Genomic DNA, 23,289 nt, shown 5'->3' on the forward strand with positions numbered 1-23,289 from the left:
AGCCCAGCTCCCTCAGCCTCTCCCCATAGGGCTTGTGTTCCAGTCCCTTCCCCAGTCTTGTTGCTCTTCTCTGGACCCGCTCCAGCACTTCAATCTCTTTCCTGAGCTGAGGGGCCCAGAACTGAACACAATACTCCAGGTGTGGCCTCCCCAATGCAGAGTACAGGGGCAGGATCACTGCCCTTGTCCTGCTGACCACGCTATTTTGGATACAGGATGCCTCCTGCTACAGCTGGGAGCCACTGTAGGTCAGGTTTTGCATGTGGATTTACGTCCACTTTTCCCATAGATTTGCCTCCAATGTCCTCATGCTCATTAGAAGAGCAGCAAATAGCTCAGGAGTTGGACTCGATGATCCAAGAGTTGGGACTTGATGAACCTTGTGGGTCCCTTCCAACTCAGGACATTCTACATAATAAACAACTTCCAGACCCATCCTGGGGGTTTCTTCCCCAAAATCAGCCACTCCTTGGGACAGCGCTTGCACCCAAATGACAAGAAATTACAAACGAAAAGCCAGCGCTGGTGATTGCCCGCAATGCCACCCATACAGCCCCACGGCATGTCCCCCCCGCCCCACGATGGAGTGTCAGCCCCTGGGCCACGTGGCTGGGGAGTGACCGCCTCTGCTGTTGCCTTTCAGTGCTCCTGTCCTCGTCGCGCTGGCCTTGATTGAGAGCGGGATGAAGTACGAAGACGCCATCCAGTTCATCCGACAGTAAGTCGAGCGGTGTATCGGTGTTGGGGGATCTGGAACGGAGGGATCTGGTGTGCCTCTGGGTGTCTTTTGGGGCACCAGGGTTGCTTTTCTCTTATTATGGCACTGAAAAACGGGGGGGCAGCACCAAGCACCCTCTGCCTTTGCATCAAGGCTGTGGGATGCTGGGGAGGTGTCTGGGAGCATCGTTGGGGAGATTTTGGTAGGCACCCCACTTTCGGCAACCTCTCCATGTGTTTCTTCGCTTTCTCTCCGTGTTCTAAGACTTGTGGGGTGGATAAGCAAGAAAAGTTGCTGGGGTTGGTGCTTCTCTCCATTCCCAGAGGATGCACACAGCTGCAGCATCCAAAATCCCTTCTTGCTCTAGGCATGGGTGTTCAGCACCCGAACAAGGACGGGTTTGGGGTGGGGAGGTCTTCTGCCACACCACTGACTCTGCTGGCTCTTCTCTGTTCCTATAGGAAGCGCAGAGGAGCCATCAACAGCAAGCAGCTGACGTACTTGGAAAAATACCGACCAAAGCAGAGACTCCGATTTAAGGACCCTCATAACCACAAGAACAAATGCTGCATCATGTAACCTCAATGACCTCTTGCCAAAATCCGTGCACACAGACACCCCGGGCACTCGCGCGCATCCCACCCCCTCCACCCCCTCGCCCAGCCCCATGCACCCCACATGTCACCCCACTGACAGGGCTGGGGTGGGGGGACATGGAGGACCACCAGCGTGTTCCAGCACCCATAGCACGGTTGTACCGGATCCCCAAAAAAAGGCTGCTCTCTCCAGCTACATCCACGAGGTGTTAGCAGGCAATGAGCTCACGTGATGGTTCTTCATCGCCTTCCTCCTCCTCCTCCTCCTCCCCCCTTTCCCGTCTCGTTGCACTGAAAGAGATGGTGCTTGGTTTGGGGTGATGCAGGCAGGGCTGTGCCAGCTGAGAAGGAATGGGGAGCAGGAGGGCTGGAGCACCCCCAGAAAAAACCTTTCCCACCTCTTCCCTATAAATAAGGGCTGCAGCAACGGGAACGGAGGTGGGGATGGCACAGTGGCCTCCGGGGGGAGGATGGTGATGGTAGGGAGAGGTGAAGGAGGCTTGTAGCTTGGTGCTGGCCCTGTGGCCACAGGAAGGGCTGAGCTAATTCCCTCCCCAGCACCATTCCCTCTCTCCTGGCTCCTCTCCCGCCTCCCCATCTCCCTGTTGCCTTGATGCCAACTGGGATGCTACAGGTGGGGCTCATTGGGGGCTCACTGGAGCAAAGGCCGAGGCGCTGGGAAATTTGGGGACCGTGGTGGGGCTTTGGGGCACCCAGCTTTGCCAGGGTGCAGGGGCAGCACTTGGTCCCCCAAAGTGTGGGGTACTCTTTATTTATAGCTTCCAAATTCAATACACAGGCTGGTGGGTTCTCTCCTGCCGTGTCCCCATCACCAAGCCGTGGCACAACCCCTGGTTCTGGCTGCAGCACCCTGGGAATTCAATGTGCATCTTGGGGCACATCTGTGTCCTCCACTGCTGCTTTTGCTGGCCAAGGGGCTGGGCTGCAGCTTTCCTGGGGGATTTTGGATGCTCATGGCAAGAGCACATCACCAAATTTTGCACCTGCCTTTCCCAAATCTATAATGTGGCGCCTGGCACCCCAAACCCCCCCCTGGCACGTGCCCTGGTGGGGTGGACTCAGAGCTGCCCCCAAGCCAGGACATTAAACATCTCTCAACTTTCTGCCTTTTGAACGCTTGCAGCAGCTGGAGCGGTGGGCACGTAAGGGGTGTGGGGGTGTTTTTTCTTTTGACAACGATAAGACGAAATTTGCTAATTAAAGAAAAAAAAAAAAACAAACTTAAAAAAGCCCACAAACCTGTTTGTCTTCTGCACGTCCTCTGAACTTTCTTTCTCCCATCCCTGCCCAGTGGAGCCGGGGAGATGACCCATGGACCCCAGACCGATCCCCAGCACTGGGTCATAGCTGGTTGCCATCCGTTGTCACCAGGGCGAACTTGTGGCCCAAGGGATGCTCCAGGTATCCTTTGGGCTCGCTGCTGCTCACCTCCTCAGCTGCAGAGGATCGCAGATGGTGGCACAAGGGTAGTCATCCAGCATCTCATGGTCTTAGGCTACCCCACTTGACATGCCTTCAGAGCGCTGTGTTAGGTATCTCCAGAGGTTTGTGTGCCTTCCAAAACATAGTGTCCAGAGATATTTGCTTCAGAGGGTTCATCTCTTAGGATAAGTGGTGAGGAAGGCTGGTTAGACACCTTCAGTACCTACAAAAGGGTAGGGGATGGCTTCATGCCACCACGCACAGGCAGAGGAGGAGCTTGGAGCCGTTTGCAGCGCCATTCCTCCTCTCCCGATGGGAGCCAAGCCCCACTGCACAGCAGGGATGGTCATCCCACGGGATGGGCTGTGGTTCCAAGCAAAGTGGAGACCCTCCACGCGTGGCCCTGGAGCTGTCATACTGCACACCTCGTGCCTGTCCAAGCCCCCACGTGAGGGCACGGCGTTCGATTCCTTGAGTTTCTCCTTCCCCATTTCAGGCTGTTGATTCCTATGTCTCGTGGGGAAGGTGGTGGTGGTTGAAGGTTCTGCGTTAGTTTGGGAACGGTGGGAAACTGGGTTGATAAAAAGACCTGATCCTGTATCGCAGCAGTTCTCTTGGGTGGGTTCACCATCCCCATCCTGTCCCGTTGTGTCCTCCTGCTGCTCAAACAGGTGCTGCTTCATCCCCAGGGGTGGTAGGAGGTAGCTCAGCATTGCGATGGGAACAACCCCAGTCTCTCTTAGCCAGGAGACCTCATCCCATGTGCTCTCCGGTCACAACAGGCTGTGCCACGACTTGCAAAGAGTTTAGGATAAAGCGGTGGGAGTTGTTGCTTTGTAGGCTTGGAGATGTTTCTACCCTGGCAAGAGGAGAAATATTTTGCTCGCCCATGCTTGTGGGAGCATCACATTGGCAGATTGCAAGGGATCCAGGGTTTCAGCCACAATGTTTTGGAGCTGGGATCAGGATGGGGACATCAGGGCTTGAATTCAAGCCTCCATTGGCCACAGGAACTCATCACCTCCTCCATGTAGGGTTTGATGGTGGAAGTGCTCACAGAAGTGCTTGGTGCTGCACTCTGCTGAGAGTACACTCAAATTTCAGCTTGCTGGGCTTGTCTGGGGGAAACACGAGGAGTTTGCGGTGCTCCTTCACTTTATGTAGCATCAACCCAACCACCTTAAAAATAGAACTTCTAGTGTAAGAGAACTCCTTGACCTGGTACAATCCACGTGGCCAAATCCTGAGTGCCTCGAGCTGGCAGAGCGGCATCTTGATACTCTTCAGTTTTGTGAGTCACTGCAAAAAAACCAAACCCAAATCATGCTGCTTGTCCTCAATTTCTTTGTTTTTTCTTGTTTTTATCTATGTCTTTCCACTGTCTGGAATTTGCTGTCGTCTCCCATGTGCTGCTCCATGCACAGGACACCTCAGCAGCCCAAGAGCTCCTGTCCTTGCATGGAGGGTTTGCACCCACTCCAAAGTTAGTCTGGGTTGGACTGCCGAATATTTGGGATTTTTTTTATATAGATTTGGACTCCTCTGTCTGAGGTACCAGCTCCTTGATGTTTCAACGTAGAGAAGGTTATGGAAACATAATGGGCTGGGGTCATCCAACTGGGTTTGGGGTTGGGAATTTTAAAAAAGAGCCCAGTTCCATCACAAAAATCTTGGGACAGTTGGGGAAGAGGGAAGGTTGGAACCCAGTAGGCACATAGCACCAGAGCAAGGCCTAAGCAGCCAAGGGCTCATGTTTTGGGCTGGTTTGGGGATCTCTCCTTGTACAGTAATCCTCATTTCATCTTGGATGCCAAAATGTTGAAAGGAGAGCCTTAAAAATCCGATGTATTTGCTGACTTACTGCTCCAGTTGTCTCCATTGGGTCATAGGGAACAGACACCCCCATGGCTTTGGCTGCAAACCAACCACCTTATCTGCAGAAGCAGAGGTACAAACTGTGTTTTATACCTTCTCACCCCTATCCATCTCACTCACCCTCTCTATGGAAACCCACCATCTCTCCATAGTTTGCAGGGACAGTGCTCCAAACTGGTAGCAAGAGCTTTGGAGACCCAAGAGATGACAAAGAGATGCTCTTACCATCCAACCAAGAGCTTGTAGGTTTTGCCCAGGAATCAATCATGGCTGAACCTCGTGTGGGGGAATAAATCTGAGCAAGAACTCATAGTTGTGTCCTCACACCCTTAGGAGGCTTTTGTGTCCCTTCTGTTCTCCATGTTTGCCAGTCGGATGGAGCGCGTGGTGGGGACAGCGGTGGGAGGAAGGCAATGAGGCCATCACAAATGGCCAGCTTTTTATTGAAAGATGGTCTGGTGGTGTGTATTTAAAGACTTTACATTTTTAAATTCACATGATGAGTCTTGCAATAAGGCTGACACTGTGGTAATGGGCTGAGAGCTGCGGATGAGGAGGATTATGAGTAACAGATTTCCCGAGGATGCTGAGTCTTGCTCGATCTACAATAGAACAAGTCACTTTCTTCTTTCTTTCTTTTTTTTTCTTTAAATTTTCATTGGTTTTGTTCATTTTTTATTAGTCCCAGTGGGAAAGCACACAGGGAGATTCATGACTTCCATGCGGTTTCCAGGATCTTATATCTCATTTGCTTCCCGCGGGCTGGGCAGGTGCAGTTCGGGGGGTGGATTTGGATGGAATTCTGGCTGGTGGAATCAAAACGTAGCTGGCTTCTCTGCTCGGGGGGTTTGTTTCGGGTTGTTTTGCTGCGCTGGGCTTCCCTTTAGATGCTGATCTCCCAATGAACTCTTGACTTCCCTCCTGTTCCTTTCTGTGCAACAAAGCATTGCGTGTTTTCCTTTTTAACTCGTCGTAGTATGTAGATTAAGCCCAGATTACTTTTTGTTGTTGTTTTTTTTTGGTCTGAGCCATAGCTAAGTTATTATACCCAATGCTTTTTGTATCAGATGGCATCACTTTGAATATGCAGATGAGGTATAGGATCTTGACACTTTATAACCTTTTTTAAAAAAAAGAAACTTGTCTGTTTACTTACATCTTGTGTAAAAAGGAAAAAAAAAAATGTATGCCTTTTAGTAATCACTTTTTTTTTTTTTTGAGTTTTATGAGAAATTATGGCAGTTTCACTCCAGCAGCGAAATAAAAAGCGTTCACTGTTTTGTACATCCCTGTGTGCTGCGGTGCTGCTAAGGGGGGAGTTGATGAGATGAAGGTGACAATGGCAGAGCCAAATTCTGGCCAAGGGACGGTGGAGGGTGCATGGGGGGGTGGTCAGGGTCCTGCTACCTCCCCTTGGCTGGAGACCTCAGCCCACTCCCGTCCCATCCCAAATGTGTCCTGGCCACATTCCCCACCCATTCCATGGGAGAGCTGCATCCAGTTCTGGACTCCCCAGCTTAAGAAGGACAAGGAATTACTGGAGGGAGTCCAGTGGCTACGAAGATGCTGAGGGGTCTGGAGCATCTTTATGAGGAGAGACAGAGAGAGCTGGGGCTGTTCAGCCTGGAGAAGCTGAGAGGGGATCTCATCAATGTCTATCAATATCTCCAGGGTGGGTGTCAAGAGGATGGACCAGACTCTGTTCAGTGGTGCCCAACGACAGGATGAGGGGCAATGGGCACAGACTGAAGCACAGGAGGTTCCATCTAAACATGAGGAGAAACTTCTTTCCTTTGAGGTGCCAGAGCCTGGCCCAGGCTGCCCAGAGAGGTTGTGGAGTCTCCTTCTCTGCAGACATTCAAACCCGCCTGGACACCTTCCTGTGTGATCTGCTCTGGTGAACCTGCTTTAGCAGGTGGGTTGGACTGGATGATCTCCAGAGGTCCTTTCCAACCCCAACCATTCTAGGATTCAATTTTCCTCCTCTCATTGCATTCCTCTTTCCTGGCAACTCCCAGGACAGACAACAGAAGTGGCTGTGAAGGGGCTGGACCTACTGCATTTAGATAGAATCACAGAATCATTTTTGCTGGAAAAGACCCTCAAAATCATTGAGTCCAACAATTAGCCCAACACTGGCACTAAACCATGTCCCTAAGAACCTTATCTATGATCTACGCATCTTTTAAACCCCTCCAGGGATGATGACTCCACCACTGCTCTGGGTGGCCTGTTCTAACACCTGACAACCCTTTCCATGAAGAAGTTTTTCCTAATATCCAGTCTATAATGATGGGCTACAGCCAAGTTATATGAAGTAGAGCCCAAGGCAGAGAGAATTGATTTGCCCAGTGCCAAGGCAGGTGCTAGGGGTGCACCCAGGGCTCCAGGCATTCACATAAAGCCCTTTTCCCCATGGGCTGCTCTTTGCCCCATCCAGCATAATCACTTCACGATGCATCTCCAGCCCTTCCTTAGCAAAACATCGTGCAGATCTTCAGTAGTGATTGCCAGGCCGGTCAGCCCTCATTTCTAGCATCCCCCCCAGCATGGTCACCATAATCACAGCAGGGTCAGGAGCCAGCGCTTTGCCAGAGAAAGTCCAACCAACAACAGTCCAAGCAATATCGTGTCCAGAGTAGGGTCTGGCAGCAAAGGGACCCAGAGCTGATCTGCAGCAGCAAACTTTCCTTGGCTGAGCGAACTAATTGCATTGCTCACTTACCAAAGTGCGTCATGGTTTTTAAGTACCCACTTCATCATGAAATCGTTGGTGCAAGCAGAGCCCACACACACCCTGATCCCATGTCTAGCATGTCTCAACCGATATAGTTCGAGATGTTGTAAGGCTCAGAGATGCCTTTTATCCCGCGTGCAAAGAGCTGACTCCATAGCAAGGCTGTAGGGTGCCGTTGGACAACCTGTTCATCTGAAGGCCCCGGTTCGGTCCCCAAGATGACCATGGCTAATATATCACAGCATGGAAGAGCCTGACCACTCCAGGCCACCTGTACAGTGGACAGCCCTTGCACCAGAAACACACCAAATACCTGGATCGACTGTGACCAGCACGTCTGGGCTTTGGAATGAAGCAGCAGTGTGAGGAACCAGCTCCTAAATATTCATGATCCACCAGCATGAACGCACCTACCAGGGTCATCTGGGTTAGGAAGATCTTGCAGCTGGGGATCTGATGGGTGGTTCTTCCTCCCTTGCTGCTGCTTCTATTATAGACCAGTTTAATAGCTAAATCTACTGGGTGGAGAGCAGCTGCTCAGTGATGGAGGTCTTGGGGTAGCATCTCCCAGCTGAGCAACACAAGACATGTTAAAACTGGGTGGACTGGTCAGCATACCAGCAAGGAGGAGGATAGGGTAGGATAGGGTAGGATAGGATAGGATAGGATAGGATAGGATAGGATAGGATAGGATAGGATAGGATAGGATAGGATGGGATAGGATGGGATAGGATGGGATAGGATGGGATAGGATAGGATAGGATGGGATAGGATAGGATAGGATAGGATAGGATAGGATAGGATAGGATAGGATAGGATAGGAGGATCAATATTAGGATACACTTTCTGCTGGCAAAGTGGACTTTTAGAGGAAGGACATGGTGTTCAAGCCCTTGAAGGACTCTTAGGAACAGGACAGACGTTTTGTTCCATCCAAAGTCAGGATGGGTGGCTTCTGTAACGTATTTTTTGTCCCAAACCCCACTAATGCTTTGTGGTCAGCTGTGGTCCAGCCTAGCTCTTCTCCAGGCTCAGGACCAACTGAGCAAGTTAAAACAGTGGAGACAACTGAGCTGGGCTAGACATCGGACACTCAAAGACATGGCAGGTATCGCAGTATTTCTGCAGTAACTGGCATATGTTATCTACGGGAAAATACCTTCCCTTGTCTGGATGAGGATGAAGGCTGAAATTACCTGGACTCTAATATTTTCTGAAGGAAGGGCCTGCTAGGAAAAGAAGTCTGAATATGGAAGACATGAGATGGGTTAATTACCCACTCTCACCATCTAGTTCCAACTTCAGACCCCTCAGTCCTGCCCTGTAGCTGAGACTCCTGGAGGAACCAGGGACTATAAGGTACCAGCCAGGCTGTGGAAGAGGTGGGCCCTTGGGAACCACCACAACTCAACAGAGCCAGCAGATCTGGGGAGCTTGTGACCCTTCTCCAGTGAGTGAGTGTTGTCCATAGCAAAGCTCTTCCAGAGGAAAACATTCAACCCGCTCAGCTCCGGGTTAGGGCAGGGGGGCACAGGCCAGTGGTTTGCTGCATGGGAAGGTGCTGCAAGGATGCTGCAAGGTGGGCACTGACATTTCAGCTTCTAATTCAAGAGTATGGTCAGGTTTCCTTATGTTTCAAGAGTGATAGTTCAGTATTAGTCTCGATGATGAAAAAATTTGCAACAGGTCCTGTAAGGCCCGTTTGTCCATCTCTCTACCCCAAGAATATAAATCCAAGGACTGATTTAATTCCACAGGGCATGAGAGCTCCCAAAGACACCTACAAAGATTTCTACAAGACCCATGAAAACAGCAGATAAAGACTTAAGTGGTACGTCCAGCAGACCATAGATTGACTTTGGTTAGACACCCAAGAGTCCACCCAGAGGAGACATCACACACACCTCACCCATTGAAGATCTGCTCAGTGCTTCACCACTGGCACAGACCACCCATAGGGCATGAAAATCGGCTTTGTTCATGAAACCAGTTGAGTTTTTAACTCTGGCCCCCATGACCAAGGCAGGAAGGCAAAGACCAGAGGCTCCATGGAGGCTGAGGAGCAGGAGCCTGCATGAACAGGCTGGTTAGCAAGGAAAACTGACACTAAATGTGTGAACTCCTGAGTAATTACAAGGGGCTGGGTGGAGAAAGGGAGAGGAAACTCCCCTTGTGCTGCTGTAGGCTTAGGAAGGCTTTTTGTCAGGATGCCGGCTGGGAAGAGGAGATGGCTGCAGGTCAGATCACAGTGGGGTAGCACAGCCAGAGCTGTCCTTGGATTGTCCCAGCACTTCTTGAGTGCTCTGCAAGGCAGATCTTTATCTCCTGTAAGGCTTTGAACCACATGTCTGCAAGGGTCATTGCCTGCAGGGTTGTGCAACAAGCAACTGGGCTTCCAATCAGCCTAATTACTGCCTCGCCTCCCAACCAGGAGGGCCAGGGGGACTTCTGAACGCAGTCGTGTGTGCTGAAGAAACATCTGCCTGCACTCCTGCTCATACATGCTGTCTCCCACCTGCCTGCATTCCTCCTCACCCTCCATCACCTAAAAACATGCACCCTGTTGCAGACCAGGACCCAAGTGTCTGTGTTAGGCTGTTAATGCTCCATGCACAGGTTCCTGCCCTGCCCAAGAGGAGCAGTATGGAAGCCGATCGAATTGGGGTTGTCTCGAAAGGTCTGAATTGGTCACTTGCAGGTCCTAGGATCTCAGAATCACAGAATAGTTTGGGTTGGAAGGGACTTTCCAAGCTCATCCAGTGCCCCCCCTGCCATGAGCAGGGACATCTTCACCAGATCAGGTTGCTCAGAGCCCCGTCCAGCCTGGCCTGGGATGTCTCCAGGGATGGGGCATCCACCACCTCTCTGGGCAACCTGGGCCAGGGTCTCACTACCCTCAGTGTCAAAAATTTCTTCCTTACACCTGATCTGAATCTCCTCTCCTTCAGTTTAAAACCATTACCCCTTGTCCTGTCACTACAGACCCTTCTAAAAAGTCTGTTGCCATCTTTCTTACCAGCCCCTTTTAAGTACTGAAAGGCCATAATAATGTTGCTGTGGATAATTACATAATAAGGTCTGCAGTGCCTTAACCTGCTTCTCAACAGAGGATGTGGGTACCTTCATCCCCATCACAGCCACGTATTTCAGTGCCTTCAGTCTTGCCAACACCAAAATTAGTGAGATCCACCCAGCTCAAGGTGGGTGTCCATAGTGTGGTCTCATCCCTGGTTGACTTTCCACTCAACAGAGATCAAGGCAAGGGTCAATACTGGAGATTCAGGAGGGATCAATCTCAGACTGGCATGGACAATTCTTTCAGAGCTCCACCAATGTAAAGGGTCCTCTGTGCCCAGCTCACACAGAGACATCCACGCTGGAGACACCCAAAGCCTTGGGAGATGACCCATGGCTCCGATGTTAACATGTCAGTGTTACTAAACCACCTCAGAAAGTCAGGTCTATGCAGAGCCATGGAGGCAAAGGTGGCAGAGTGTTCAGTGAAGTCTAGACAAGGCATGGTCCAGGCTTACAAGACTGAGTAAAAAATGTTCTGTGAGGGCCACCATTCTCCCTGTTTGCTACTTGCTGGGCCATGATGAAATGTGTCCTTGCTTGTTTTGGACTCCTGCTGGCTGTCAGAGCCAACACTGTCTCTTCTTGGGCGCAGCGTGGCTTTCATCACCGCTCCTGTCATCCTGCTTGGGATCAACCCTTTTGCCACATCTCCAGCTGAGGACATTGTGTGATCTGAAAGGGTTCTACCAACTTCCCTCTGTGCCCAGGGAGATGTCCATGATAGATGTTCCATCCTTGGAGACATCACAGGACAGGCTGGACAGGGCTCTGAGCAATCTGATCTGGGTGAAGATGTTCCTGTTTATGGCAGGGGTTGAACTGGATGAGCTTTGAAGGTCCCTTCCAACCCAAACTATTCTGTCATTCTATGCACCATCAGGTAGACCCTGTGCAGTGATGGGAGGCTGCAGGGGTGAACATCTTACCTCTTCCCAGGACCTGGGGGACCATGTGGGTCTGGGCACGAGGCACAGGAGGCTGGGAGGTGCTGCTGTGGTTGCATGCGGTATCTGGGAACTCCCATGCTCGTAGGTATGAAAACGTAGGGCAGAGCTTGAGAAGAAAATAAAGCTGTTCACAGCAATTGTAGCTTAAAAGTCAAGTGGAGAATTAGGCACTGCTTGGCACAGGTACAGGAACGTGGATCGCCAAGGGTGCGTTTTGCCCTGGGAGCTTTCCCTGTGAACAGAGCAAGCAGGGGAAGGAGGAACTCTCTGCCCAGACTTACACAACCGCCCACATGGCTCAGAAAGGGGGTTCTGCAAATCACTGCTCCGTGCCCTGGCCGCAGCAGGGAGCTGTGCTGCCCTGCCTGAGCAGCTCACTGGGCAGCACCTCGGGGCAGAACTGGTTTCAACTGTCGGACAGAGCAAACGTTTGAGTGGCAGGAGAGGAAAGGCTTGCACAGAGCCTGGAAAGGGCTGAGTCACCCGCTGTTGGCGTCAGCAGCCAAGGAGAAAAGCGCAGCTGCCAAACAGACACCTGGAGCTTCGTCAGCGCATCCTTAATTAGAAAAATAATAATAATTTAAAAAAAAAAGGAATGAAGCTCAATTGATGGTCTCTCCTACATCCCAACGGAGAGCTATGTGCGCTGCACGCAGCCAGGGAGTTCCCTGCAAAATCAGCGGCTGTGGAAAATGCCCTTCCCTGGCTGCAGGTGCTGGTTTCTGTTGCGACATCTCCCTTGGGGCTCGCGGAGCTGCGTGGCTCTCCCACAGCAACCGGGCAGCCTCCGGGGACGTGTCACGGCCAAGCCGGCGCTGAGTCCAAGGACCGTGGGCGGGAGATGATTAGAGACCTGATGGTTCAGCGCTGGGAGAAGCACGACAGACGCAAGAGCTGCCTCCGCCTGGCGGAGATAACTGCGAGGATGACGGCGCTGCTGACTTCAGCCAGGGGCTGACTCACCTGCGCCAGGGCATCTCGTCTGGATATCAGGTGGAGACAGGGGAAGCAATGCATTTAAATGAGCTCTGAGCTTCAAGGCAAACAGCACCAGCTTGTTTTGCAGCGCGCAGGCAGCCGTGGGTGACAGAGAAGGACGGGTAGGTTTCAGGGTGCTCTGTTCAAGGCATTTGTTTTCAATGGGTGGATGCTCAGCACTCAAAACAAGGGCTGTGGTAAAGGCCTATCATGAAAATCCGCCTGGTGCTGCCAAACACCAGGGCCAAATATATTGGGGCTCTTGCTGTGTTGCAGATCTGCTAGGCTGAGACAACACAGCTCGTAGTGTAGAGACACCTGTCTGTAACTACCCCAGCTGTAGCCAAGTGACACACCTGGGAAGCGAATTTCATAGAATCATAGAATAATTTGGGTTGGAAGGGACCTTGAAAGCTCATCCAGTGCCACTCCCCTGCCATGAGCAGGGACATCTTCACCCAGATCAGGTTGCTCAGAGCCCCATCCAGCCTGGCCTTGGCAACAGCTGCTTACCAAGAGGGGCTGACCAGGGCTGTCCCTATGGCTGTCTGTCCTCGTCTGCTTCATTCCAGTAATTTTTCTTCCCCCTCAGCCTCCTCGGGAGTAATTTTGCCTTTATTCCCAGCTCACTGGTGGAGAAGGCTGCATGGCTTTGGGCCTAGGATTTTCCCCCAGAGAAACAGATCCACTCACTAGTGATTCACCATTGTTCACTGCTTTTTCAGATCTATCAGTTAGCCAGTGCTTAGGTCATTTAACACGTGCTCTGCTGATGTGTGGTGCTTTTTTCCCCACCTGGAATGCCACACTGTACAAATCCGAAATTTTGCAAGCATCTTGCATATACAGTTATGTTTATGAATCAACCTTACGACTTAAAAGAATGAAATCAAATTTATACAAGACCCCTTTTCCATGAAACCACATTGACTGGCATTTATTATGTTTCTATTCTTTCTGTTTTCATGAATCAAATTCTAGATCAGACACTTATTATTAACAATCAACCTGTTATTATGAGCCTGACATCACTCCTGGATATGTCTGGCCCATAAAGGCAGCTGAGCTGCTCAGCAGGCTCCTAAGGCTCAGCACCACCTTAGTACAGGTATTGGAGACAGGGAGAAGATGTTGGCCCGTGCATCAAAGCCTTGTGTCTTCCAAGGAGCCAAGCTCCAGTCTTGCTTGAATTGAGCTTGAAACAGCTGCTCCTCATCCAAGAATGGGTTTCTTTATTGCATCCTGAAGATTTTAGGAAAGCTCAGTTATAAGACAGGTGTAATGGCATCATATAAGCTCACAGGGCATCTCACTGTGGCCTTGTAAAGTGTCCACGAAGAGGAGGTGTTAGTGTGGAGCCTGGTAGGATACCCCTGGTGAGAGCTTAGCTGACCCCTCTGAGCTGTTGAAGATGTGGAGCCAGGGTGATCTGCAAAGCCCCTCTGTGTGTGGTGGTCTCTGACCCTCAGGATGGCAGGGATCAGGCTGGATGTGATACACAGCTATAGGAAGCTATCTCTGCCCTGAGAAGTTTAGGAAGCAACAGCACCATTTCTAAAGCCTCAAATCCAGCAGCTGACCCACTGAGACCATAGCGGAGAACCCCACTTGACCATTTCCAGAAGGACCCTTGTGTTGCTTCATCTCGGGCTCTCCTTTGGGCTGTTTGGCAAGAACCTGCCCTCATTTTATTCCACATGTGCAGCTTCCTCCACAGTATGTGTCTTCTTCCACAAATTCCTGCTCCACCAGGTTACCTGATAGCCCCCAAAACCTCGATGCAAAAGAGAAGATGCCTTGTATTTTGGACCTGAGGCCAAGCCAGACCCAATGCCCAGTTCCACCACCATCTTGCCCTGAGTTCACACCCACCCCAGCCTTCTATTGCAGGCTGTGCTTGAGCGAAATCCTTTGCACGCTAAAAAAACAACCAGCACAAGCAGCCAGCCGCCCACCCATGCTCTCAGCCTGCCACCGGGGTAGAGAATCCCCATCCTTAAGGACGCAGCCTTGAACAAAAGCCAGGGAAATTAAAAAACACCAAGCTTCTCCGCAGCCTGACCTTTTATTGTACGTAAGAGGCTGCCAAACCAAACCCCGCCACGGGTGCATCCCACTCCTTGCATCTCATCCGAGATTCCTCCCCGCCCTGCCACAGCTCACACAGTTGCAGCCCCAGCTGTGTCATCGGGTCTCCCCAGGAGAGAGGAAGACAATGGGGGTCTCCTCGGGGTGGGGTGGGTGGTTTACTCTGTCTCCATCCAGCGGGGGTGGTCCTGGGGCGGATGGGTCGGTGAAGGGTGGAATCTGCAGTTCCTGGCAGGTGGGACAGCGAGCAAAGGTGGAAGAGCATCTGCAGCCTTTCGGGGTTGACCACATTGGAAAGATGGAAGGGAACATGTCAGGTTTAAATAATCTCCTCCCCTCCAGGGACTATTTGGGCCACTTTGGGGAGGAAAAAGAAGAAAAAGAAAGAACAATCCTGCTGAAAATGTCTGGTGCTGGCTGCCAGAAGAAAAGCTTAACTCTGGGCTGCGCTTGCCCCGGCAGAGCCCGCCTCGCTTTTACTGCCCTTCACATTCCCCCACCACTCCACCCCGGCTCGGCTCGCGAGCTCCTGAGGACACGAGCTGAGCTCAAGCGTCTGAGAGCCCTTCTCCTGGATGTGGTAAGCCATGCTCTCCCTGCCTGCGAGCACCCAGCCAGGACTTGTCCACATTAGACAGAGTCGGCTGCCTCTAATTAGCAGCGGGTGATAAATCTAGGGGGGAGATGACAACGTGTCAGGATGAATCCAAGCATCGTGCCCTTTCAGTTCTCTTCCTCCCATCACACACAGCTGGGCTTGCCTGGTCCTATCCTCTCCTGTGGCAATAAGCCATCCCCCCAGGCAGAGAATGAACTCAGTACTTGTGTGTGCAGCCCCATCTGATGGACTAACCGAATGGGGCATTTGCTTTGTGCCCTCCTGTTGGGAAGCAGAGGCCATCCCAGCCTCCCTGTCCCACTGGTGGTGGAAGGAGATGCTATGAGGTCTCCTCTGTAAGACCACAAAGGGGCTCAGCTGCATCCAGCATGGATGGGTAGTGCCAAGCAGGCCTGGAACCCTACACCAAACACCCCCAAGAGGTCGGGGACAAAAGTTGGAAGCAGGACAATGGCAATATGGGATTGTATGGGGTTTCTACAAGTCCTCTCCTCCGTGACAGGAAGGGACGATCCATGCCAACAGATTGATGCATTGGCTGAGTGGCACCTCACCCCAAACCCACAATCCCACGTTGCCACCTTCCCCGCTCCCAACCCACCCCAGTGTCTCCTGCTCACCATACGTCCGTGCCTCCCCACCAGCCTCCACTCTCCTCAGCCAGGGCAGGACCTTGCTCTCCTGAAAAGCCACCTTGGTGTGTTTCCAGCTGGGAAATCAGCTGGTGTAGGGCAGGCTTCCAACAACACCTTTCACACCTGAGGCTGCTGCAGTGGTCAGGCAGAGGTGGGTGTCAGGGTGGAGAGGCTCCTGTGGATGGAGGGGCACAGCTCACCCCATTTTTTTGCGTGTGGTTTCAGTGAGGTTCTGCCAAGCACAGGGAGGGCCCCCTTGGTGCCAGGCTCCTCAGGGGCAGTGGCTGCTTTTCCCCTGCAAATCTGGAAGGAAAACAATCTCCTTGAGGGCTCTTCAGCTCAACGTCGTTTGGGTCGAAACTGCCCGGGATGATTCACATAAATCTTGTTTCTTTAGGAAAACAAGGGAAAAAATGCTGGGGTGTGGTATAAAAGAAGCTTGGTGTGCCAAGAGCATCCCTGCTGGGTTTGGAAAGCTTTCCCTGGTGGCTTGCAGTCCTGCTCTGTGATCAGCGCTTTTGGGAGACCATAAACCATCATTGGGACTGGCATGGTTTTGGGGACCGCCAGCCCCGGGGGTGATGGAGACCAGTGTCTGCTGTGCAGACCTACACGAACTGTTCTGAGCCCAGCCCTGCGTTGGCTGGGATGGACAAGATGGGAATTCAACCCATTCCAAGAAAAAAATGGACTCAAGACCGTTTCTCAGCTCTGCCCCCCGTGAGGAAAGCATGCACCTCACTGGGGAGTTTCTTCACAGTGTTGTACAGCCATGCTTTGGTTTATGATGCATTTCCCCTTGCACCAGGCTTCCTTTGGGGGGAAATAAGAAGTAGAAGTGGATGTAGGGAGATGCAAGCCTTGGGTTTGGGCTCAGGCTGGGGTGGGATGCATGCTGGAGTGGGGAGGAAAGGAGGAGCCACAGGACATGGTTTCAAAGCAAGGCCAAGTTACATGTAGGGACATCCCATTCAGGGCTGAAGGTTTGTGGAGACATCTCAAATCCTTTCAGCAACCTGAGGAGGCAAAAGTCACTTTTAGTTGGAGGAGTCGGCAGGTGAGGGTACGGATGCAGAGTAAGCGAAGCCTGGAGGTTTGAGGTGTAACCTCAACGCAACCACTGATCTGGTGGTCAATCGGTTCTCCCCTTTTGGAGCAGCCTGAGCCCTTTTTTGGGGGCACAATGTTGACTTGGTCGTGGTGGGGCACCGCATGGAACAATAGGGATGGCTGGGATATAGGGCTGGGATGGGAAAACTGCAGGTCCAGCTGTAGTTAGCTCAACCCAACCGTGCATGGTACATCAATGCCCTCTTCAGGAACTGTGCAGGCACCGTCACACCCTGCACAGAAGGGACTGTGGACCACTGGGTTTCCCCACGCAAGACAGCCAGGGCATGGTCCTAAGGCAAAGCTCCCTGGACTGGAAGAGGCTGAGTTAAGAGAGGGAGGCAGAATGGGTGTAATTCGTGACAAAGCAGACTCATTTCTCTTTCTTTCCTCCGCACCGACCTCCCTGCCAGCAAACAGTGGGTAAAATAAAAGGATAAATGGAATAAAAAAGACTGAGAGCACCTGGGAGCAGGTGTTTGCAGCTGCAGTTGGAGCGGACTGTCCCTGAGCAGACCCTATAACACTTGGACAAGGACAGCTTGACCACGACCCAAGTGGGCCAAGCGAATGGCAAGCACATTGGCAAAGTTGGAAGCTCTCTTTCATGAGTTTCTTTTAAAAGAAAAATGATAGCATAGATTGCAGGCCAGTTGAATACACCGAATAATCATTGTTGAGAACTTCCATCATCCTGTGCTGTCACGAACTGTGAGAATGGTAAAACAGATCCAACCCTCAGAGTGGGAATAACAACTGTGGTTTATCCAGCTCCAGCGCTGTAGATCCAGCTGGATTTTCATGGGTGCCTGGATGCTGAAAAAATGATCCCACCACATGGTGAGGGAGATAGATATGCATAAAGACCTTTGAGTTTTTGGCCTTTATCTTAATTACATAATATAAATGCTCATGGGGTTTTTCTCCACTAATTCCTTTGCAAATTGAATGGGTAATAATGCCTCGTGTTTATAGGTAGCTATATGATGTGCTTGCTTATTGGGCTAATAATCACTGGGAAAAGATTAACAAAGAACAGATAATTGAATAATTGTTTGAAGTCAAGTCTTTTTGGTTGAACAAAAGAAAGGGTCGAGTGCCTTGACTGGTGCACCAGCCATTCATTGGATCCATAAGATTTGTGTTCCCTGAGTTATTGGACTAAGTTAACAAATATTTACAGACTGAGGCACTGATTTAGCAAAGTGCTCAGCTGTGTTCTTAAATCTCCTTCGCCTTGGTGGCACTTAAATTCAACCTTGTGCAACTTGCTAAATGTGAGGACCGTGGATATTTTTGATAACAGAGACAATATGTGTCGTTGCCAAATGAAGGGTCACCAAGTCACATTGCTGGCTAGCGCAAGGCCCATCATCCCTTTTGTTCTTTCTTAAACGGTGAAACAATAGCTGACTGGAGATTTTCACATGTTTTTTACTCTTTTGTCATAATGTTTTTGATTTCTAAGTAACCTTTATGAAAATCTTTAACCTGGATTCTGAGTTTGTAGAGTTTTTCTATTTGCCTTTTTTTTGTTTCTCGCATCCACCAGATGAAAGAAAGGTTGATGAGAAACTCGATGTCCCTTTCATGAGTGAAAATGCAGAAAGAGCCACTCAGAAGGTGGCTGGAAGGGTCACTTCTCTGCAAAGCTCGTTCATATCTGAGGCTTATAGAGCAGCTCAGATCAAACCTCCCTTATATTCAGTGTGTGCATTTTTTTCCTTGCTCTTGCACTCCCTCTGCTGATCGAAACCATCTATTAGAACACAGAAATGCTGGTGCCAGAGATAAGAAAAGTGCAGGGTGAAAAAAGCCTTACAGCAAAAAATAAGCCAGCTCATTCCAGATGGAGTTTACCTGAAGTTCAGGGGGCAGAATGGAAAAAAACACATAGTGATAAACGGTGATGTGGTAAATATAGTCCCAAAACAGGGGGCTCCCGGGAGTCCCAGCCTGAGGATGAACTTCTTCAGCTCTACGTGAACCTGCTTTAGCAGGTGGGTTGGACTAAATGATCTCCAGAGGTCCCTTCCAACCGCAAGCATTCTGTCATTCTTCAAAACCCCAAATTCCTCCCCACTGAAGCCACCATCTCTGGACAAGCTCAAAAATGGTGGCAGCTTCTTCAATGGGGGTAAGACCTTATCTACAGAGTTGTCTGAGGTACTGAGCTCCCTCTTCTTTCCAGCAGTGACCATAGCAGAAGTCATCTGATTCATGGGATAATTCAGGCAGGGAGGGACCTCAGAAGGTTTCTAGTCCAACCTCTTGCTCGAGCAGAGTCAGTTTTAGCAATCAGCCCAGGTTGCTCAGGGCTTTCTTCTGTTTGGTCCTAAAAAGCTCCAAGGACGCAGACCATAAAACCTGTCCCAGTGTTTGACATCTCCACCATCCAGCTAGATCTGCTTCAGTCCCTCTCTAAGACAGCACCAAGGTCTTCAGCTGGCACAGCCAAAGTTGTGTCAGGCTGCAGACACTCCTGCACATCTGCCTTTGTCATCACTAAGTCCTTCTGGGTACAGAAGAGAAGCTCAGCTGATCATCTTAGTTTTAAATTTTCAGGAAACAGGTAGGCAGTAACAAAAGCTTAAAAAAATCCAAATAGAACCTTCCTAAAAAGTACCACTGTTGTTTCTGATTTTTAGAAGCATTCATTAAGGGTTTCTGCACCATAAAAAGCATAGCATTTAATACAACCCAACACGACAGATCTACCAAGTTTCAATGGAAATTAATAAAATGATTACCAATGAAAGCAGGTTAAGGACGAGGCTTACATGTTTTCTTATCAAATTGTAAGCTTGACAACAGAGATCCACAAACAACCGAAAGCGAATAGTGGGTTTTTCACCACCATTAATGACATAAGCCACATTTGATGTTAGCACAAGAGGAGCTCGATCACTGTTCAAAAGCCATAGAACTCATAATTTAATTATAAGATCTATCTATTCAGTTTTTCGTGTGCTTCCTCCTCAACTGTGCACTCACACACCAAAGCAGTAGTCTCCAGAGCTGGATAACCAGACCTCCAGTGGTTAAAGACAAGTCATTCTTTGGCCATGGCTGGTACAGTCTCACCTTAGCAGATCAGGCCCTTGCGACGCGTTTCCCATTGCTGATAGATTTGCCATCAGCAAAGAAAAGAGGAAAGGGCTTAGAGCAGTGCCAGCAGCTTTCCCATTCAGCTTACACCTTGAGGGGCATCAGCATTTGGGGACCCTTCACATGGCAACTTCACAGAATCACAGAATCCCAGAATGTCAGGAGTTGGAAGGGGCCTGGAAAGCTCATCCAGTGCAATCCCCCCATGGAGCAGGAACACCCAGCTGAGGTTCCACAGGAAGGTGTCCAGATGGGTTTGAATGTCTCCAGAGAAGGAGACTCCACAACCTCTCTGGGCAGCCTGGGCCAGGCTCTGACACCCTCACCATGAAGAAGTTTCTTCTCATATTTAAGTGGAACCTCCTGTGTTCCAGTTTGAACCTATTGCCCCTTGTCCTATCATTGGTTGTCACCGAGAAGAGCCTGGCTCCATCCTCCTGACACTCACCCTTTATGTATCTGTAAACATGAATGAGGTCACCCCTCAGTCTCCTCCAAGCTCCAGAGCCCCAGCTCCCTCAGCCTTTCCTCATATGGAGGATGCTCCACTCCCTTCAGCATCTTTGTTGCCCTGCGCTGGACTCTCTCCAGCAGTTCCCTGTCCTTCTGGAACTGAGGGGCCACAACTGGACACAATATTCCAGGTGTGGTCTCATCAGGGCAGAGTAGAGGGGCAGGAGAACCTCTCTGACCTACTGAACACCCCCTTCTAATCCACCCCAGGTATCATTGGCCTTCCTGGCCACAAGGGCCCAGTGCTGGCTCATGGTCACCCTGCTGTCCCCAGGACCCCCAGGTCCCTTTCCCTTCACTTCTCTCTAATAGGTCATTCCCCAGCCTATACTGGAACCTGGGGTTGTTCCTGCCCAGATTCAAGACTCTACACTTGCCCCTGTTCTATTTCATCCCCTAGACCCCTTCCTGCTGTGATACCAGACAGAGTTGGGGTTGCTCCCAGTGGCCGGATAGGGTGAGATGTGGTGACCAGGGTTGGAAGGGCAGAAGGCAGCTCTCCACTCCTCCATCTCTCTCTTCACAGACCAAAGCTGCTGTCCGCTGCTCCCTTTTCCTTCCCCTGTCTTGTGGTGACAGCTCAGGTCATGGTAGTTCTCTGCATCCCCAAATAACCATGAGGAGATAAGGTAGCAAGGGGTCAGGTGGGATTCACCTTCCTACACCCTCTCCAAATCATGACCAAGGCCATGTGTCTGTCTGTTTGTCACCCACCGTCTTCTCTGGATTCCTCTTGGTCCTTTGGGGTGAATTTCAGCACTACTAGGACGTTGGGTGCCTACCCCTCAAAAACTCTAACCCAAAATAAGCAGCTTTGTTGTTCATCTTTGGAGGCAAGCTCTGTAGGCCAGAAGAAACATAACCCACAGGGGCCCAGTTAACCTTTCCCCAAACCTCTTCACGTTTCATAATCCAAAAAGATGAGAATTAATGGGGCTGCTGGGAAGCGGGGGAGAAGCAGAGAATTGCTCTGTGTGTCCCTTAGAAGGTCCCAGAAGGAAAAGGTCTCTCACAAGGAGTTTATTTTCATTAAAAATGACAGGCCCAGCTCAACCAGTCAAATAAACAAAGCAAGTCTGTAGAACAGCAAGTGCAAAAGGTCCTGGGTTATTTATAAAGGGCTTTTAAGTATATTAGGCCTAACACCAAGATAAATCAGCCCTGCTAGGATTCCAGAGGCATATCAAATGTGGCTCTAGCTGTTGTCAGCTTTGTGCTGGAATATATTTAGCAACCTGTTATCTTCCAAACCCTCCCTGCTTTTTCCCTAGGGATTTCCCTTTGAAAATTAATACATTGAGACCAGGCACCAATTCTTGTCTTCGGTCACATATTGACCAGCTCAGACCCTTCACAAGCATTCAAATCCTTGCTGTTGAGTTGAACAGATATTTTGCTGGCCAGTGTCTTATAGAATGATGAAGGACCCTGTTTAAGACCAGGTTTGCTTGAGCCAACACGTTTTTTTTTGAGACAGAGTATTTAGTGCAGAGGTCACCAACTTCTACCACTGTGAACTTCAGTTCAAATAAATCTGTGGGATTACTTCTCAGCTGGTCAAAAGGAAGATGAGGAAATTTGGGATCTTTTGGGGCTTGTTCATATGACTGGTTGAAGACCCTGCAATCCAACTAAATAAAATGTGAGTAATTTGTGAAAATGACAGTAGTAGTTGACTCTGCTGCCTCTGGTCTCTGAGATGTTGGACTCTGGGAACCAAGGCAAGCCACAAGAGCAATGGAGGTGAGAGGAGGGCTCAATCTAAAAGCCAGCTCCTTCACTTTGAGAGGTGGGCCCACAGCTTGTAGAGCAGCTAGAAGAATATTTAGGGTCTGGTCCACCTAAGACACAGAATTACCTCATTTTCTGGCAACCCGTTCTTCACATTCAGACCCACATTCAGCCACATCTTGGTCTGCCTCTACCAGCTAAACCTCTCTGCACTTCAGATCGCTCCTTAGAGTGGCATGGGCACAGGAGAACTTCTCAGATGCCTTCTTCTCCCATGCCACCAGCATGACTTTGTACCTTCCCGCAGCCGGTGTCCAGCCCAAGTCCAGTACGACACGGCATATCCAGGATTGCACGGAAGATTATTTCAGTTGGAGATTTGCTGTAGAGTTGTCCACGTGTAGGTGTTTACTGCATGCCAGGGGTGCAATCTAGTGTCCTAACAGAGGTGTTTCATATCTTATGTGGTATTTCTGCTGATCTCCAACTTCCATAACAGCATGGATGTCCTATGGGTCTATCTGGCCCTCCCTATATGTATCTCAGGCATTGTGATGGATCTCAAACAGTGCCAGATGTTTAGGCAACTGCATTATTCTGCACATCCTAGAAACTTGGGGACAATCTGAAGGAAACCTGTCCCATAAGTGCATTGCACTGTAAAGCTACAGATAGCCCCATTTCTACGTCTGATTTCTGGCTTTAATTGCTCCAGGTGTTGTTTGGAAATGATACTACGTCAGGGGAGGGGGCTTTTGAGGTAAAGGACAAATGTTCTTAGAGCAGTGGTCACATGGGTGACCATTCTTGGGCTCTCAGTTCACCCACCAAATAACTTGGCTGTTTGTGCCTCCCTCCTGGAACAATCTGGACAGCTGGATTTGCTCTTGCAGAAAGGATTCAGCACAGGCTTTTCATCTTCATTTTATGATAAGGTCAGACACTTCTATGTGCCACTGCCCAGGAGAGTCACGAGGTTCTTCACAAGGCCAAGGCCAACATCATACATAGGGTTTTTGGAAAGGAGTGCAGAGAGGGAAGCACCTGATTTGGGGAATCCTTTTGATTTGCTTTTTGATGCCAAATGCCTCAGCTGTTTTCAATTTATTGAAA

At 50.2% G+C, this 23,289-nt stretch overlaps 1 protein-coding gene across 2 annotated transcripts in view; it reads left to right on the plus strand.

Moving 5' to 3' along the window:
• The window catches only part of PTP4A3 (protein tyrosine phosphatase 4A3), a 48,933-nt gene extending 43,017 nt beyond the window's left edge, over positions 1 to 5,916 (plus strand). For both annotated transcript variants that reach the window (XM_065830659.2, XM_071803763.1), the window contains exons 5-6: positions 644 to 718; positions 1,180 to 5,916. In XM_065830659.2, the coding sequence (XP_065686731.1) occupies positions 644 to 718; positions 1,180 to 1,297 (193 nt within the window). In that variant the 3' untranslated portion in view covers positions 1,298 to 5,916. The remainder of the gene's footprint in view (positions 1 to 643; positions 719 to 1,179) is intronic.
• The last annotated feature ends 17,373 nt before the right edge of the window (positions 5,917 to 23,289 follow it).

This window comes from Patagioenas fasciata, chromosome 2 (assembly GCF_037038585.1).
Source record: "Patagioenas fasciata isolate bPatFas1 chromosome 2, bPatFas1.hap1, whole genome shotgun sequence".
Lineage (NCBI taxonomy): Eukaryota > Metazoa > Chordata > Aves > Columbiformes > Columbidae > Patagioenas > Patagioenas fasciata.